The following is an 18,791-nucleotide window of genomic DNA, read 5'->3' as shown; positions in this document are numbered from 1 at the left end:
CTCTAAGAACACTCACTTTTCTTTTGTCCTCTTCATCCCCCAGTAGAATATCAGCAACATCTGGGAATAAATAAACTCACCATTTTCTCATCAGAGCATAATAGACTTTCAGACATTAGTCCTTGAAAAGTTACAACTTTGTTTTCTTATGATCCAAACATTTCTTCCCATGAATCATTCTTCCCATTGCTTGGTCTCCTCCTGGTGAGAACCTCAGTTGTCTAATACAAAGAAAGTGTCTATTCCCTAGCTAACAGTAGGATTCTGAAGACTTATGGTGACACAATGGCTGCAGTGAGACTTTTCAGTAAAGTATATTAATACATTTTCTTGTACATATACAAATAATTATCAATCAAAAGTTTGAGTTAAGCAGTTCTCTAGGAAATGCACCCTTTTATTCACAGAGATTTCTAAAGATTTCAAACATTGTTCTATATGTCCTCTTTAAACCTCTTTTGGCTCATGTTACATCATAATATGTATTCCATATGTTTCTGCAGCTCATTATTACCTATTGACCACATCTATAGTCTCATTTTAGTAGTGGACCAACATCTGTTGAAGAGACGAGGAAAGCTCTAAACTAAAAAATATGTTTATGTGTACATGTGTGTGGGTGAAAGAGACCAAGAACAAGGTAGAGAGAACAGACAAAAGAGTGAAAGCAGAAAGAGATGAGGGCAGAAAGGCAATGGATCAGAAGAATAGGAGATGAAGGACATGAGAGGGGGTTGCGGTACACGTATATGGGAACAAAGAGTGGTTAAGGTGATCTAGAGAAAATAAGGGTTAGGATATTATACTTTTATTGACCAACAGCATTCATGCCACATGTTTATTTTAGAGAAACTCTGTACCCCTCTTGCAAGCTCTTCAGGGTACCTGGAGCACACTCAGTGATCATTTTTCATGTTGGGTTGTGTTGCAGCACGTAGAGATCCCCAAGTATCACATTGTTTGTTGTCTGGAACTGTCCCCTATGTGGAGAAAAATGACCATCATACCACGTTTGCCCTGTGGTGTGATGTGGTGTAAGGGAATTCTGCATCTAACTTCTTTTGCACAGAGTATGGGGACCCCCAGAAGTCTAAACATCTTAGACTAAACTCTAATTAAATTACCTGTGTTTTGGGATTTCTCTGACGTGGGTAAGTCCCTTGTGCCCACAGGAAATATAATTGATTGTTTACGCAACTCATGAGACAGTCCATATTATATGTTGTTACATAGATTGTTTGTTTCATTCATCAACAGCATATACATATTGATACAGTTTTACAATAGAGTAAATCAGCTCTCCTTTATTATCTTTATTACACCCACCGAAATAAAAAAAGGAAAACAAAGGAGCGCTGATGATTTCATTTATCATAAAACCGTATCACTATGTCTATGCTTTGATAAGTTAAAAAGACAATCTATTGTAAAACATATTTTGTGTGCGGACACCTCCTGAATCGCTTAACAAACAATTGCATCCCGTTGGAGCATCTTTCTTGCTCACTAGAAGGGGATGTCCTCTCCTCTCTCTTGGAGGTACATGTACCAGTTAGAGTGTGTACCGTTAGTGGGTAAGGGTAGTAGATGTAGATCATTGTGGTGCCCTGGGAGGTACTGCTCCTGCCTCATGGATGGCCCATTTGGGATGTGGGCAGCTACAATGGATTGTGAGCTGGCAGGATGAGTGGGCCAAGCCGGCTCGTCCCTCAGGATGACAGAGATGTCCCATGAGCCACTGCGGGTGGTGTTGACAGTTTAGCAAAATTAACTTGTCTAGCAAAAAAAAAAGGTTGTTTTTTGCTCCCTGATTTCTAAATAAATTGGACTTTTCTTTTCCGAGTTTATAAATGAATAACTTTTATTCTGAGTAATGTTTATTCTGATTACATCTTTAACATCTCTATATTTATGTCTTTCCAACAGGTAACTCTTCATACAGGACTAGAAGTGCCCATGAGCATACGACAGACAAAATCATCCAACTGATCCCATCCCCGGCTGACTTTTATACTCTACTTTTATAATTTCACAGTAATTATAATCAACAGTAACATGGCCTCATTCTTGATTTAACATATCTAAGATCGCCACTTATAGTTATAACGTGTGCTACATTATTTAAATTATGATTAAAAAAAAGTTTTTCAAAACATTATTTTTTGCTTTTTAATAGTAACGAATGTACTTATAGATTGGGTTTTCTATTGAAATGCATATTTGTGTCTTTATCTATCTTTGCCTAGAAGATAGGTAGAGACGTACTTGTATCTTATCCTATTTGTATAAACAACACCCACATGTACTTTCAAAAGGCACGCTGCTTATGTGCGTTCAGTCAAATTCATAGGGTGCATACTTTTATAAAAAGGAAGGTGTCTAGTGTGAGTGTTCCCTGATGAAGCTGGACACAATGTGTTACCAAATAAATTCTGCTCTGGGCTAACTTACAGGTCACGGGCTGTAGATGCAGAGGGATTCTCTGCCTGTAAATCAAGAGTTTTCATCATTACCAGGTGAAGGGTATCTCTAAGTGAGCATTGACAACCTGTCTCTGTACAAAACAATTTTAAAATGTTTGACTCCTGGTCTCACAACATCCACTAACAACAAATCAATATAGCCTTCATTGGCTGGATAATCACAGCTCATGGACTTATTTACAAGCTCCTTGCGCCGCCGTTGTGCCACTTTTTTCCCATATTAAAAGTGATGCACTGGTGCACCGCCAATGCGCCATTTTTTTTTATATTAAAAGTGACGCACCGGCGGTGCAAGGGGCTTGTAAATAAGGCCCTTAGTGTCTCTGGATTTCTGTGTGGTGATTGTGAGTTGGCTCTAGGCAGTAGACCGTGGCCCCCCAGCTTTGGGCCCCATTCTCATTTATATCCCGAGGTACCAGACCCTAAATCCATAATCCGAGTTCCCCAATTTGTGTCCGGCTCAACTATTCCATCCGGTCCACCTCTAATCGCCTACCATGTATCCCCATGCACATTAGTGTGTGCACTGTGCTTCAGGTATGTTGATCTAGGAGATTCTGAATAACATGCCAATCCACTAATGTTCCACAAACACGTGACGTAGATCTTGTTCTAATATATCATTCATGCCCAATTGTGTGTGCTAGTGACTGTCTTTTGGATAGACGATTTATCAAGAATACAAGTGGAAAAACCACACCACCACCGATAGAGGACCCTACTCTCGGAAGACAGACTAAACTTCTATTTCCATGCTTCCTCAATGGGCGCAATAGGACTAACTCGAGGGGGAAGGACGGTCAGTACTGGGATAGGTTGGAAGCAGATGGCCAGGGAAGGAGTAGGCAAGATGTCAGACCCAGCGGTAAACTCTGGCTTGAAGAACAGCTCGTTCACTGGCTAAAGAGCTGGCCCCAAATTAGTGGCAGAAAAATTATATACAAAAAATGAAAATAGTGACAAGGCAGCAAGTGTAGGAACATTCAAGCAGCAGAAGAAGGGCATGGGCCATGGGAATGAATAGCATGGAAAAGGGGCCAATATCACCCGTGCACCCAGTCTGCACCCCACATGCGGACACTTGCTATCCTATTCTATTCCAGGCACATGCTGTACATTTTAAGTGGACTGAGAAAGGGCTGGATGTGGTGAAACAACAGCACTTAATGCCAATATCCTTGGCCTTCGGATTGGCATGCCAAGAGTGTGCTCAAATAGATAATAGCTAGGTTCATTGTCAGGGATCTTTTCCATAATAATCGTTTTGTTTAAGGGAAGCAGGCTTCAAGGGGCCAAATCAATACTCTAGCCAATCAGCTGCCTGTTAGAAGAGATGAAAATGCAAGCTTTTGGCGACTTAATCTTTTTGGGTCCCTCGATTTGATTCAGCACCATCTCCCACCTCATGCTTCTTGCTGGGCTTCCAGACTTTGGGTGAAGGGTTGTACCTTGGCCGGGATAGCTCATTTTCTCAGCAGTCATCAAAATCTTTTACTATTAATCTTTATAGGTCTTCATTTTATCTCTTCCCTTGTTGTGTTCTCCAGGGCTAGACCTTGAGCCCAACTCTTTTTCATGTCTCCCCCCTTTACCAGCTCTTACTGACTCTGAGCTCTTGTTTTATGCGTATACAAACGATACTAAACTCATCACCGATATTTATAAGCTGTCTCCCTCTAGACAAGATGATATCCAGAATTACAGTATCTCCGTCATCGTCTGAATGTGCGTGGATGGCCCTAAACTCAATAGGAATACAATTGAGGCCTTCCTAGTAGGAGGAACATGGTCACTCTGGTCCCACAGCTTGTGGGTTTCCTCTTTGGGTTAGCCCCCAAAATGTTGGTGTTATGATTGACAAATCAGCTCTTTTTTTATTACAGATGGAATAAGATTAGTTTTGCTTGTTTCTTTCGGTGTTCAAAACCTTGAAAAATAAAATATATATTTTCTACTTATTATTGAAAAATTGTAACCCAAACTATTTTAACGTCAAGAACATAATAGTGCAATGCAGCCTACTTGGGCCTTACTAACTACTTATTTGCGCGTCTTAGAATTTTTTGTGAGCACCACATGTAGCTTCTGGACACCTCAGAGTGCTGAGAAAAAGGAAGTGGAAGCAGGCGAGAGTACAGGGATGCAGTCAGCTTGGATGATGGGTAGGGGCATCTGATGTTTCATTGAGATCAGCGGAGGGCATTGTCTGTACATTGGAACGGTCACTCTAGGATAATTATGAAGCCCGGAAGTGGTGGACCACTGGTGTCTCATAAGCAGCGGCTGGCTGCCTTCTAGCATCTGACATAGATAGGTAAGAAAAACATGATACCAATGAGAGCATTTTATACACCTGTGGGGAGGAACAAATGGGTCTTCATTTCATGCCAAAACTTTAGAAGGTCTCCTTCAAATTTGAGGTGTAGCGTTGGGGCATTTCAAGATGTCCAACCTTGAATTTTTATGGATAGTCTGCAAAACTGACATGCATGGGTGTTGAAGGAGTGAATAAGTTCTGCCTAGTCCATCCCAGGATGACTGACAGAATATCGGAAACAGAAATATTGTGTGGACATAATAATGTGTCAAAAATATAGAGGACCAATATATCGAGAAGGATAGTGCAGTTAGGTAAGTATAAATGTAGTATTCTTAACTCCACATCTATGCACCTTGAAGATATATATATATATTGTCCAGGTGCGTATATGTGGAGGTATACATAGTAAAACTTTGCTTACCTATAGAAACTCACCTTCACAATATTTGTGTCCTGGTTATTCGTGACATGATATTTTGGACCACAATATTTCTTTTTCCTATATTCAGTCTAAATGCCCCACCCCGAATGCCTAGATGGGTGGTTTAGCCAGAAGCCCTGGTGAGAGAACCAGGAGAGCGGCCATGTTTTGTTTAGCAGGAGTCTGTCGGTCCATCTGAGCAGAGCGGATGTGCTCCTGGAGTCTTGGACCAGGCATCAGTGGAGCTTTGGGTTCTGGACTCAATCAAATTCCACAATCCCTCCTTTTCGGCAGTCCCAAAGAGAGGGGGGGTTGCAGTACTTCAGACATGAGGTGACTGTGACCACCATGAAGGCTATTTTATGACGAAGATAAAGAAGGGTGAATTTTCTGAGCTGGTGAAAGAATTCATGGATGTGTCATTTACTTAAACTGCAGGTAAATTTGTCTGCTGCTCGTTGATCACTCGCCACTCCCCTATCCATTTTCTACAGATTATTTTTGGTGGTAAGGCACTGATGACGTCCACAGCTAACATTTATGAAGTCACCTTATTTACCCAGGCGTCTAAATGCTTGTGTTCCTAATTTCTTAGCTATAAAGTCAGTTTCATGCCAAAGAAAATGCACGATTCAGTATGTCTTTCAGGATCAGGAGCTGGCAGACAGTTCTTGCCAGAACAGCATGCAGAGTGGCCCCTCTGCTGAAACCGCACTCATGAGTTTATAGGGAGATGTTACCAGCTCCCTTAAACTGGACTGTAAAGAGGCCTGTGCAGCCAGCACTGCAAGACCAGGAGCCTTCCATTCCCAGGTGGGGGGAGCACTCAGTGAGTCAGGCCTTGGGTCCGAGAGATGATGTGAATGAGAACCACGAGCAGGATTTCACTCTTCCCACTGCCCAAGCAGTCAGTTACGCTGAATCCGGGCCTGTTACAAAGCTGCCGCAAGTTTCACTCCACAACACCGTCCAGCCCATTTCTTTTCGGCCCCTGATCATAAAGCGCGCGCTGTGCTATGCAGACCCGTGAGATGAGTGCTCACTCACAACTTCAATGATGTGCGACCCTTAAATGTAAACGAAACATACGAATGCACCCTTTGTGCTGACATCTATTCTCAGCAGTTATCAAAAATACACTTAATTTAAAAGCACGCGTAGACACTGATCTCCTTTAAGCTGCTGATTTTAGAGTCAGGTGTTCCTAGATTGTCGTTTTGGCGTGGCTGGAACACAATATTAGAGAAATCAGCCTCTCTTGATGAATACCAGCTGAATATATTTTCAGTGTAAAATGGACTCTCCGAAATAATTTAAAGACTTAGCGGCAGATTTACAAGCCCCTTGCGCCAGTTTTAACACGGGAAAAGTGACGCAAAAGTGACGCAAGGGGCTTGTAAATCTGCCCCTTAGTATCCGGGCGGGTCCCACCTGCGAACTATTCATGGCTTTAGAGACATATATTCATCAGGGTAATGCGCTTTGAAGGAGAAGATTAGCCGAGTAGTTCTACGGTCTTTAGGGAGATATTGCTGCTAAATTACTAATTCAGTCAGTAATTCTGTGGCATTGGCAAGACATCCGTGAGAGGGGGCTGCATAAAGCATGTCATTTGGTCCCCAGATCATTTGACGAGCACTAGGATTTAAGGATGCTTTTTCAGAACAAGTAACAAGCAATGGTGTCGTTTGGTAGGGCCTAAAATACCACAGCCAGCAATCAGGGCGAACCAGTTTTGAATGTTTAGATCATTCTCGCATAGTAAAGCAGTGAACCCCCAAGGTGAGGCTCCGTTCGCTTTGTAAGTCTTTCAACAGTGTCTGTTATCCGTGTGATTTTTAGCGGCTGGCATCAGAGAGCTTTACCTGTCGCTGGCAATGCTATTGGCTACTGAGTATCAGCTTACACAGCCACAGCATATAGCCCAGTGCTATATTTTTACAGTTGTCTTCTCTTCATGTTGTTGGTGTCTAGACTCAGATGTAGTTCCTCACATGCATGAAGAAATGGCGCCACTTTGTGGCTACTTTTGTATATTGCAAGCATACATACAAACCCGATTTGGCAGCCTTGATATGCTTGTTCTAATATTGGTATGATCTTCTAGATCACCACAAATATTCCCTACTGTACCGTCTATTAATCGATCAACATTATGGTTTATTACATATTTAATTTCGTGTGTCAAATATAGGCATACAATAGGGACATTATCACTCTAAATCGATACAGCCCTGCCACCAACAAACCAACACCAAAAAAGCTGAGTTAATGTCACGAAAAAAATAGCAAATTTCAAACTATCTTTGGGTGATAGGTATAGTCCCCGTAGACACGTAACGAAGAGTAAATATGCTATCCGTACACAGATGACCAGTTAAAAAAAAAATGATTACGCTGCTTCTACGCTCACACAGCAACAAGCTTGTGGCGCTAAACCACAGGGTGTGCACATGCTCGGCATACATGCACAGATTTCATTAGTACCAGTGTTCTTTATTCTGCTGTAAGTGAGGGACATATTATGACATGTTATGTTATGACATTGTCCGAGCCTTCTTTGTAAATCTGTTTTGTATGCAAGTATGTATTTTAGTGGTAATGTTTGTATCCTATCCTCGTCGTTGGTCAGACTACTTTGTCTTTAACTAGTGGATTGACGTTCAAATGTCACGTATCAATCTGCTTTCACAGGGTAAAATGAAAGAAACAGAAGCTGAACTTTTCCAAATACTGAAAATTACAGTACTGGAGGCTTGAAGCTTGATCACTTGTTAGATAAAATGCATGCTGTAGCACTGTTTTGCCCCATCTCCAGTTGTCCTCTGAAGCATGAAAGATGTTGGTTTTAAATGTTGGCAAGAAAACTACAAAGGAATCCAATTTTGTGTTGTAGCCCTTATCAAAAGAATTCAAACTGAACTTTTTTAATGCCTGTACTTTCCTTTCCACTCCAATAACTTATGTTTCTGTTAATTCTTTCATTTTAAGGAGCTAACAATCACCATCATCTGCACATTCACCATATCTGTATTTGTACTTTTGTGGATAAAAAGCAAAACAAAAAAAGTTCTTTTTCTAATTTTCTACTTGTAGCAAATGTTTGTATTTTTTGAATTTGAAACCGATGTTTTGTCTTTCCTTGTCTAGTCCATTTACTCTGTATTTCTTTTTTCTGGACGTCTGATCTTTGAGTTGATGCAGTTTTACAGTTTTTAAATAAAAGTTCTTACCACACTGCCAACATTAAATATTGTTTCCTTGGTCTGTGCTTCCAGTAACCTCTTGATATGTATTGCCTTGTTCATCATGTGCTTTCTTTCATGCTGCGTTTCAAATAGATTTTTTTTTATAAGTGGCCTAAAACCATCATGCCATTGTAATGATTACATATTATTTATCAAACACACTCGGCAGACTTTCACAGAAAACTGTGTGTGGTGTATGGGTCAATGGTTGGAAGAACAGCCACTACTAGGTATTGGAGGTAAGTATAGGTTTATTTATACATGTAAATCACAAGCTAGGAGAGCGCCGGGGAAACGTCCGCTCCGCTTGCCAGCTCAGCGCGAACTCGCGGCACCCACAATGCCCGCCGCGCTCTACGTCATCACGCTGAGCGTGAAGACTAGAGCGTGACGCTACATATCTCCCTTCTTTATGTACAATCATTTCTTCCAATAAGGTAATCTGACAGTCTACTTGTTGGCGGACTCTTCCCATCTCCCATCTCAAAGTCTCTATACTTCGACGGTCTTACCACTGCTCTCCCGGTGCGGGTACGTCTCACAGGAGTGCCATAAGTGTGCTCAGTCCCCTCTTGGGAGTTTCTCGCTCCACCACCTTCAGCACTCAGGATGAGTCCCCTGCTGGGAGATCCCCTGTAGTTTTCTGAGAGCTCCGAGGCACCGGGATCGTTCCAGACCTCTGCTTCTGCTTCTGCATCTGCATCACTCTCTCTTTCTCCGGGGTTTCCTGCGCTTGCTTCGACTGGGTTGGCTTCAGCTGCCAGGGTTTGGGGAGGTATCTCCTGTCCTCTTTCTCTTCCATTCCATCGCAGAATCTTGTTGCATTTCGACATTCTGTCCTGTGACCAAACTTTCCCATCGCTCAGTAGGGCAGACCGGTTATATACCTCCTCCACTTGCAAAGGTGCGCGGAATTTACTGTCCCCTTTCCTTCTCAATTGGGCGAGTTTAATTCAAACCCACTCTCCTCTCTCTAGCTCCGTCTCCTTGACATTTCTTCTCTTGTTAAAGTGTTCTGTGTATATTCTTTGCGCTTTTTCTAGGTTGTGGTGCACTACCGCTGGGGACCACTTGCTCGTGAGGGTGAGCTCCTTCCATGCTACATTGTCTTTTGTGAAAGGGTCTCTACTCCTTAGGATTTGGAAAGGGCTGTATCCTGTGCTAGTCGGGGTAATCCTGTAAGCCCACAACATGCTCTTCAATTCCTTCTCCCAGTCCTTTCCAGTCCCTATCGCTGACTGTACTGACCCCATGATGACTCTGTTAAACCTCTCGGCTAGTCCATTTCCTGCTGGATGGTATATGGATGTGTGTTTGGCCTTTATGCCATTCCTTCCCATGTATGCGTTCCACTTGTCCGATACAAACTGAGGCCCATTGTCACTTAGGATGGAGCGTGGAATACCTTGCCTAAGGAAAACAGCTGTTATGAATTTTAATATTTTTTCCGTGTCCATGTCTTCCTGTATGTCCACCTCCGGCCACTTTGAGTACCGGTCTACGAGTACTAACACATATTTCTGGATTCCCTGACCATCCAAGATCGGCCCCAGAATGTCTATCGATAGATCCTCCCATGGGTTATCCGGGTTGTCAAACTTCCCGAGGGGTGGTCGCATAAGGCTCTGGGACTGGTCCGCTCTTTGGCACACTCTCACACGTGCCTTTCTATCTGGTTGTCCATCGCCGGCCACCAGTACATCTGCTTCGCCCAAAGCTTTGTCTTTACGATGCCCAGGTGTCCTTCGTGAATGAGAGCCAGTAAATGCGGGATCAACTTGTTGAGGGGAACAACCTTCTCTCCTCTCCTCAGGAAGATCCCCCGGTCGCACACTGATAATTCCTCTCTTACTTCAAAAAACTTCCGGAGCGCCACCTCCATATGCCTCTTCTCCGGCCATCCCTTTAGTAAGCAGTGCTTAACTGCTCCTATGTCTGCATCGGTCTCGTACGCTTCCTCCCACTCTTGTTCGCTTATTACACGTTCGTGATCCTCCATGAATGCCACTTTGGTATCCTCCTCTTCAGATGTGCTTGGAGCTTCTTCCATAGCTGATGCTCGGCTGAGATAGTCAGCTACCTTGTTCTTTTGTCCTGGAATGTGTTCCACATCATAAGTATAATCCAATAATTTCAACGTCATCTTCGCGATGCGGGGTGTTCCCGTAGCATTTCCTGATGACGTGAGCACTTTGACGAGTGGCTTATGGTCTGTTCTCAGTTTGAATCTCGTGCCCCATAGGAACTGGCAGAATTTTTCCATGGCCCAGACTACCGCCAACATTTCTTTTTCTATCACACTATACTTCTGTTCCGTGGGAGACAATGCTCTCGACGCAAAGCTGAGGGTGGACAGTTCACCTCCTTTCGACTCCTGCATTAGGACTGCTCCTAGGCCCCTCTCGCTCGCGTCCGTCGTCAAGACTGATCTAGCCTGCTGATCGTAACCACACAGAGGTACGGCTGTGCTGATATCCATTTTTATCCTCTGGAACTCTTCCTGTGTTTCTTTCGTCCATTCGAAGTTGATCTTGTCCCGGAGGAGTTGTCGTAAGTGGTGTGTTTTTGTTGCAAAGTGCTGTACAAATTTGCTATAGAACTCGGCCATGCCGAGGAATGACCTGACTTCCTCCTTGGTCCTTGGGGGTGGTGCTTCACATATCGCCTTGACATTGGACCGTTTGGGTGTGATGCCTTGGTCGCTGATCACGTGCCCTAGGTATGTGACCGACATCATGCCAAACCGGCACTTGTCCCATTCTGCCGTGAGTCCATTGCGTTCCAGGACATTCAACAACTTGGCATCGTGGTCCGCTTTGTTCATGCCCATTACCAAGATGTCATCTTGGAAGTACTGCACTCCTTCTGCTTCACGGAATAGCTTGTGCATTAGCTTCTGAAATACGGCTGCTGCCGAAGCCAGTCCAAACGGCATCCTGCAGAATTGATAGCACCCGAAGGGAGTTATGAATGATGTCAACTTCCTGCAGGTATGGTGTAGTGCTATCTGGTGGTATGCCGATGTGAGATCGATGGTCGAGAACCATTTCACCCCCTTGGTTTTTGCTAGCATCTTGTCAATTCTTGGTAGGGGGAACTTCTCTACTATAATGTTTTTGTTCAACTCCCTTAGGTCCACACACAGGCGTATTTTGCCGTTCGGTTTCATGGCGACCACCAACGGAGCCAACCACTCTGCGCTTGTTATCGGTTCTATGATTCCGTTTTCTTCAAGCCTGTGGAATTCCTGTTGTACCTGTTCTCTGATCGCCAGCGGGATGTTCCTCACCTTATGGCACACCGGTTTTGCGTCTGCCTTGAGCTCTATCTTGTGTGTGAATTTCGTTAATTTGTCGACCTTGCCGCCGAACACGGTGGGAAATTCTTCCTTCAGTTTTCCTGCCACTGGCCGCTGGTCCTCGCCGGTTATCAGGACTTGTGTGACGCCTCCAGGGTTCAACTGTCTTCCCAGGTCTCCTTGGTCCATCCACCCTAGGACTGAGGGTCCCTTCCCTGCCACATACAACTTGCACCTAGCACTTCGCTCCTTGAATTCGAATTGCAGATTGCGGTATCCCACCATGGGAATAGGGTCTCCCGTGAATGTGACGGGGCGAATGTCTGGCGGCTCCAGATGGCAACCCAGGTGGCTCTTGAAGTGTTCGTCCCACACATTTCGTTGTATTATGCTGTAGGGAGATCCGGAGTCCGCTACCATCTGTATGGGGATTCCTCCTATCACTAGGTCGCATTGGGGTTTCTTACAGCGGTTGCAGTTGATCCCTAGTATGTGTTCATCTATGCACAGCACACGGTCGTCATCCTCCTCATTTTCTCCTTCTTCCTCTTGTGCAACATACTTGACCGCTTTTTGCTTGCGGCGACACTTTTTCGTAATGTCCGACTATCCCACAAAACATGCATTTGGCCTTGAATGCCGGACATCGCTTGTCATACGCTGGGTGAGACAGACTGCTGCACCTGTAGCACGCGGTCTTACTTTCGTTGCCCGGTTTCCTCACCGGTGCTGGTCTGGACATCCATTTGGTCTGTGTCCTCGTGTCCCCTGTTGCTCCCTTGCCTCTCTCTGGTGGTTCCGCTTCCGTAACCTTGTTCACCATGGACCGTCTCTTTTTTCGCCGCCTCCGCACATCTCTTTGAAAGCTCCGCCTTTTTACCATGGCTATGACTTCCTTCAGGATCGCCTCACCGTTGACCCATAGCTTGTCCTGCATCGTCGAGTTAGTGGTGTGCATGACTATTTGGTCCTTAATGAATTCATCATGTAATGTACCGAACTTACATGTGACTGCCAATTTCCTCAACGCTGCAACGTATTCATCAATGGACTCTCCCACCGCTTGTTTCCGTTGTTGGAAGTTGTATCTGTCTATGGACGTGCACACTGCTGGTCTGTAGTGTTTATTTAAATCATCTATCGCGTGCTGGAACACATCGTCATCCGCTGCCTGCCTTGGTGTGGGAACTATGTTCTGAAATACTCTGATGCCTTCCGGACCTAGGTTGTGAAGCAATATTCTCTTTCTCCTTTTGCTGGGAAAGGCTTCTCCATTCTCGTCCTCCAGGGCTTCTAGATACTTCATAAAGTATTCCCTCCAATCCTCCCATTTCATTAGGGATCTCCCGGTTTGGGTAGGAAGGGGATCGGAGTCGTGAGCGAGGACAGTTGGGCGCACATTTCTGCTCTCCTCCCTGGCGACTCCTCTTCTCCCCTCGGACTGCCTGGCGCGCTTTGTCTTTGCTGGCGTGGGGGGCTCTGTTGCGCCGCTGCTCCACCCCCTCTGCTATGCTCTGCGTGCTCCGCCAGGGCCTCCCTCGCCTTCTCTCACTTTTGGGATGTGTGTGACCTTGTCTCTGCGCTTGGGTGCCTGTCTTCCCTGGGCCTTTCGTCACTCCGCATCAGTGGACCGACCTGTATCTGCTGCGCCTCACTATTCGCACTTCGTGTGCTACGGAGCCATCTGTTGCCTGTGGCGCCGGTCCTACTTGCCTCGTGGTCAGGCCCTATTGTCCTGCAGCTCCGGGCACCTCCGCCTGGTGTGATGTGCGTATCCACGTGTTTTAGCTGCTTCTTGCGCCGGGCGTCCCCTCTGCCGCGCTCTCCCTTGATGTGTACCCGTTGGTGGGTGATGGCTGTGTCTCCGGAGCACCTGGCCACGTGTATCACCCAGGTCAGTAGCTTCCTTGCTGATCCCAGACCCTCGTCGCCATTTGTGGTGTATGGGTCAATGGTTGGAAGAACAGCCACTACTAGGTATTGGAGGTACGTATAGGTTTATTTATACATGTAAATCACAAGCTATTTGGAGAGCGCCGGGGAAACGTCCGCTCCGCTCACCGGCTCAGCGCGAACTCGCGGCACCCAAAATGGGCGCCGCGCTCTACGTCATCACGCTGAGCGTGAAGACTAGAGCGCGACGCTACACTGTGTACATTTTATTTAAACTTTTACAAAAGCAACTTGAAAACTGTATTGGAGCTGCATTGGAAAGCACAGCCAGCAACATATAGCTTGCAGGAAACAGTCCTGAGGCATACAACGTGCATAACCCAGGCTGTGTGTCCCACCCTTGCTAAATGAATCAGCCAATGGGAAGCGATTATTCTTGGACTATAAGACAATGCTTGAAAAGCATATTGGGCAGGAGGTCGCTGATAGCAGCACTGTCTCTGCATCCTGAATCTGCCAATCAAAAGAAATTTTTTGTGCCTGTTCAGAGGCTTCCTGTTTCTTATTTTAGACAGCGGCAGGAAAAAAAAATTACGGATTGAGACAACCGGGACTGCACTTATCTAACTGTGAGGTAAATTATAGAATTGACCATTAGGTGCTCTGGACCGGAGACTCAATGCCCATAAGTCTCCTGGGATCAAAGAAACTGCTCAATAGCAAAAACATCAAAATGATCCAGCACCCTTAGCTGTAACCATACACATAATATAATGCAATTGCATAAATGGTTTTTCATTCAATAGTATTCTTAGCTTCACAATACACCTGCTGAATTGGTCATGCTTAATTGTGCAGCTAAAAATACTATTGAATGAAAAACCATTTATGCAATTGCATTATATTATGTGTATGGTTACAACTAAGGGTACTGGATCATTTTGATGTTTCTGTTTCTTATTTTAGGTGAACAGGACAGCTGCATTCAGCATAATTCTGGCTGTCTGCGCACATTTGCCATAGTTAGCCGTTGAATAGCAATTTTGAGGCATGTCTTGGCACTGCTTTTGCCACCTCTGAGTGCAGGGGTCGCAAAAGCAGTGCTAGTGGTCACAAAGGACTAGCCAGGGGTCGCAACTGCGACCACTGGCGATCCTTCAATGACGTCTATGATGAAGAGATGAACTTAGTATCTTTATCAAAATCTTTCTTGAAGTCTATCAAGACTATCTAAAATGTGATCTAGTTTTAAATAATACTAAACAGAAGAGATACATTTAATTTTCTAATATTAGTGAGTCAACAGGCTCATGACTAATACCAAGAAGTGTAACTAGTAGGGCGTTATCCCTTTGGTGATTTTTTTACCTTTGCATAGAATGTGTTTCATATTGTTATGGAGTTTAAGGTTTATTCTTGTAAGATACTTCCCGTTGGTAAAAGAACAGCAATAATTTCCATTTAGGGAGTGAAAGTCGGTGCCTGGTCAATTAACAACAGTGCTTCAGTTTTAGCTTTTAAAATCAACAGATCTTTCAGGATGGAGAGCATTTTATTTTGCAAGATTCCTATTTTTTTCCCTGTTGATTAGTTAAAAATAATAATCTTCTAGGTCCATTATCTTTGATATATTTAAATATAGGAAATAGATTCACCAGAACACTCTTTCTCACTTTGTTTCTCTTGCTATTCTTGTTCCTACTTTTAGTATCTTTAGAACTAATCTCCTCTGCAAATAAAAGATTAGGTGCCTCAGTTCCCGATCTTAGTTGGAGCAGCCTTACTAAACTCAATGGGAATATTTTGATCCCTGTTAGACCTGGTATCCTTGGTTGTGGTTTCCCCCTAAGTTTTTGCCTTCAGACTCTTGTTTTTGCTGACTTTGTTTTTGCTGGCCTTGGGACTCTGCGTACATTACCGCTGCTAACCAGTGCTAGCATGCCTGTGCTCTCTCCTTAAATTATGTTAGATTGGCTTATATCCGAATCGCATATTTAATTTACTTGTAAGTTCCTAGTGAAGTGGTACTATCTGTGCCCAGGGCCTGTAAATTAAATGCTACTAGTGGGCCTCCAGCACTGATTGTGCAACCCACTTAAGTAGCACTTTAAACATGTCTAAGGTCTGCCATTTCACCCTGTGTGAGTGCAGTTTAAACTGTTATTTGGAACTGGCAAAGTAAACCTTTTGCCAGGCCCAAACCTTCCTTTTAAATACATGTGTCACCCCTTAGGTAAGCCCTGGAGAGCCCCGGATAGCCCCACGGCCAGGGTACAGTGTAGTTAAAAAGTTGGACATGTACATTTGAGGTTTACAGGTCTTGGTAGTGAAAAACTCTTACATTCATTTTTTACTACTGCAAGGCCTACCTCTCCAATAGGATAACATTTGAGTTCCATATTACATTTTATAAGTTTAATGTCCAAATGGGACCAGAGTACCAGTGCATGTTTGGTGTCTCTGGATTTGTAATAAAAATCTTAATTTATGGGGAAGTCAGATTATAAATTACAATTTTAAAATGCTACTTTAAAAAAACAGGCATTTTCCTATATAATGGGTAGTGTCAACCTGCACACCTAATTTTTCTAATGTGTATCCAATTACTCAAAAGTAAAAAATGAATCAATGCGTGCTGCTTCCTGTGTGGGATCTGCCCATGTTCCCCGAGAGTTAATCACTCGATACTCCATACTCTATGGCGGCGCACAGCTACTATGCCCTAGCGTTTCATCATAAATTAATCAAATAAACATGAATTCAATATGAGATATATCACAAGAATCAAACGTGTAATTGAATTTTTCACTTGTATTCTCAATGACTCTTAATCATAGCAAAACAAAATGTTACAATGTCTCATTGAAAAATCAAATCAAAAACACAATTTTATCATTTATCAGTAGTACATTGATAGCAACCACAATGCATTTTGGGTAAAACCCTACTTCAGGGGGATAATGAAAATCAAACTCAAATCTTTAATGGCCTCCCGTCGGAACACACACAAAAAAAACCTAGGTACCTTGTATGACAATCAACACTCCATGTTATGCTTAAATGTCACTGTCTGCAGGCATGTTAGACTGGCCCAACACCGATGGGTGACAAATAAGTTGACTATGATAGAGGTCGTGCAATTTACAAGCCAACCAAAAAATCACGTGTATGATGTATTATAAATATCCGTGTGTACATGCGCTGTTTCAGAATACATCATGTCTTAAAGGTTCGTGGTGCACTGATAACCCGGCGTGCTACTACCCAAACATGCGTTAAAGTGCAAGCAGTCTCAAAAGTGACAGATGTCACGTACCTCTGTTAGTGCCTAGCCAATCGCCCAAGCTTCTAGAGTTCCCTGTTGATGAAAAAAACTGTGGTTATCCTCCACTGTCCCATAAATGAGTGCTGTGTGCAATAATCAGTAGGCGGAGTGCCTTACCTCTAGAACGTATCCACAGAGAATCAATCAAAATTTAAATCACTAGGTGCTAAATCTAAAACAAGATGAAATATGAAGTTACCGTAAAGCCTAAATCCACCTCTGTCTCGGTAGGCTGGCCGCGAAATCTCCTAGTGGACTCACCCGCGTGTACTACATCTCACGTCGTCCATGTAATCCGAACGTCACAAAGACGTGTTCACGCGGCTGCCTTTTAAAATCGTAGTCACGCCCATGCAGGAGTGTGCAATACAACCAACTTTATTGTCCGTTAACAGATGAATTGTGTTACCTCCGAATAATATAGAGTTAGTTATAACAAATTTCAACTCTACTGAAAACGTGCCCCAAAGAAACCGTTCGAAGTGTGCAATTATTAAATAAAAACGACAGTGACCGAAACGATAGATAAATGATGGAGAAATGATGGGAACAGAAATAGCTGCCTTTCCACACTGTCCCAAAAAATACGTATCCTCCCTTCAGCCCTCATCGTCAATTTCACCCACATCTGCACACCATTTTGTACGAACTTTGTCAAGGTGAGTGATTAAGGATTTTTCGGTAGGTTAGAGAGATGGCCTTACCTGGAAGATAGTCAATTCAATTCAATAATTTTTATTCGGTTGTTAAAACCATAAAGATTCACAACAAAGTTAATAACATTCATGAAAAAATAAAAAATAAAATAAAGAAGAATTCAATGCTGTTAAAACAATAACATTTCTTAAATTCTGTCTGAGAATATCATGTACAGGGCCAATACAACAATAATTCCAATACATAATTATCAATAAAAACAATTCCAAATATAAAAGAGCCAATAGTAGTTTTTTATTTTAAAAGTGAAATTGATTGAATATAATCCAGCCTGGGTTTGGTTGTGCAAGAAAAAGGGAGGAGAGGTCTCTTCTATAATTAAAGTGCAAGTGCTATAAGATTTCGCCAGAATTAACAGGTCTAACCATGGCGGCTAACCACTATATAAACATCTGAGGTTTATTAAAGCATTACTACAATTGCTCTGCAAAATATGTAGATCTTTGCTCACAGATAGAATCACAGGGTCTCATCACTGATTAAAATACAAATGCTCAAAAGTGCCACAAAAATATGCAGATTATTAAGTTTACAGCCAGCCACTATGTAAACATATTCAATTTATTGCAACATTGTATAGCAAATACTATATTAAAATGTTAGACCTTTCTTTATGCGTATTAAATTGACTGCAAATAGAATCTACTGACACTAAAAACAATTATCTGTGAGGTATCATATTTTAAAATTCTAGTTGCATCAAAGCATGAACTAATTCCGAGGTTCCGACATAGTGGCTTAATCCATTTGCTCCTGGGGCTTCCATATGCTGAACAGAAGAAGAGTATATGGGAATCATTTTCTAGTGAGTTAAGCTCTCATAGCGGACAGCTGTCGTCCTTTGATTCTCCTATTGTGCTGGCCCATTTGGCAGTATTCGCCCGAATTTGCAGGACACCATACCCAAGTTTCATGTACAAGGACTTGGCCAATTGGGGCTGAACTTCAGCCAAAAAGAGCTTGTAGGATGGAGAGGGTTTTATTGAAATAAATAGGTGTGTCAACCTTCCGTTTCCAGAACTTTGACCAGCGTTGTTTTGCATATATGTCCAAAACTTGCTTTTCAGCGTCTTTTTCATAAATGGA

General features: G+C 43.2%; 1 protein-coding gene and 1 long non-coding RNA gene across 3 annotated transcripts in view; one reads left to right on the top strand and one right to left on the bottom strand.

The window, feature by feature from the left end:
- Positions 1-2,158, top strand: part of TRIM67 (tripartite motif containing 67) — a 449,109-nt gene extending 446,951 nt beyond the window's left edge. For both annotated transcript variants that reach the window (XM_085612036.1, XM_085612035.1), the window contains exon 10: positions 1,927-2,158. In XM_085612036.1, the coding sequence (XP_085468162.1) occupies positions 1,927-1,989 (63 nt within the window). In that variant the 3' untranslated portion in view covers positions 1,990-2,158. The remainder of the gene's footprint in view (positions 1-1,926) is intronic.
- On the bottom strand, positions 16-17,229 carry LOC146821089 (uncharacterized). The gene is made up of 3 exons (XR_014963092.1): positions 17,188-17,229; positions 16,980-17,021; positions 16-60 (listed from the first exon to the last, which is right to left on the bottom strand). It is a non-coding gene; the product is annotated as an uncharacterized LOC146821089 (long non-coding RNA).
- Between the last annotated feature and the right edge of the window lie 1,562 nt (positions 17,230-18,791).

Source organism: Triturus cristatus, chromosome 6, assembly GCF_964204655.1.
Source record: "Triturus cristatus chromosome 6, aTriCri1.1, whole genome shotgun sequence".
Taxonomy (NCBI): Eukaryota; Metazoa; Chordata; class Amphibia; order Caudata; family Salamandridae; genus Triturus; species Triturus cristatus.
The sequence above is the reverse complement of the archived record's forward strand: the minus strand, read 5'-3'. Positions and strand labels throughout refer to the sequence as shown.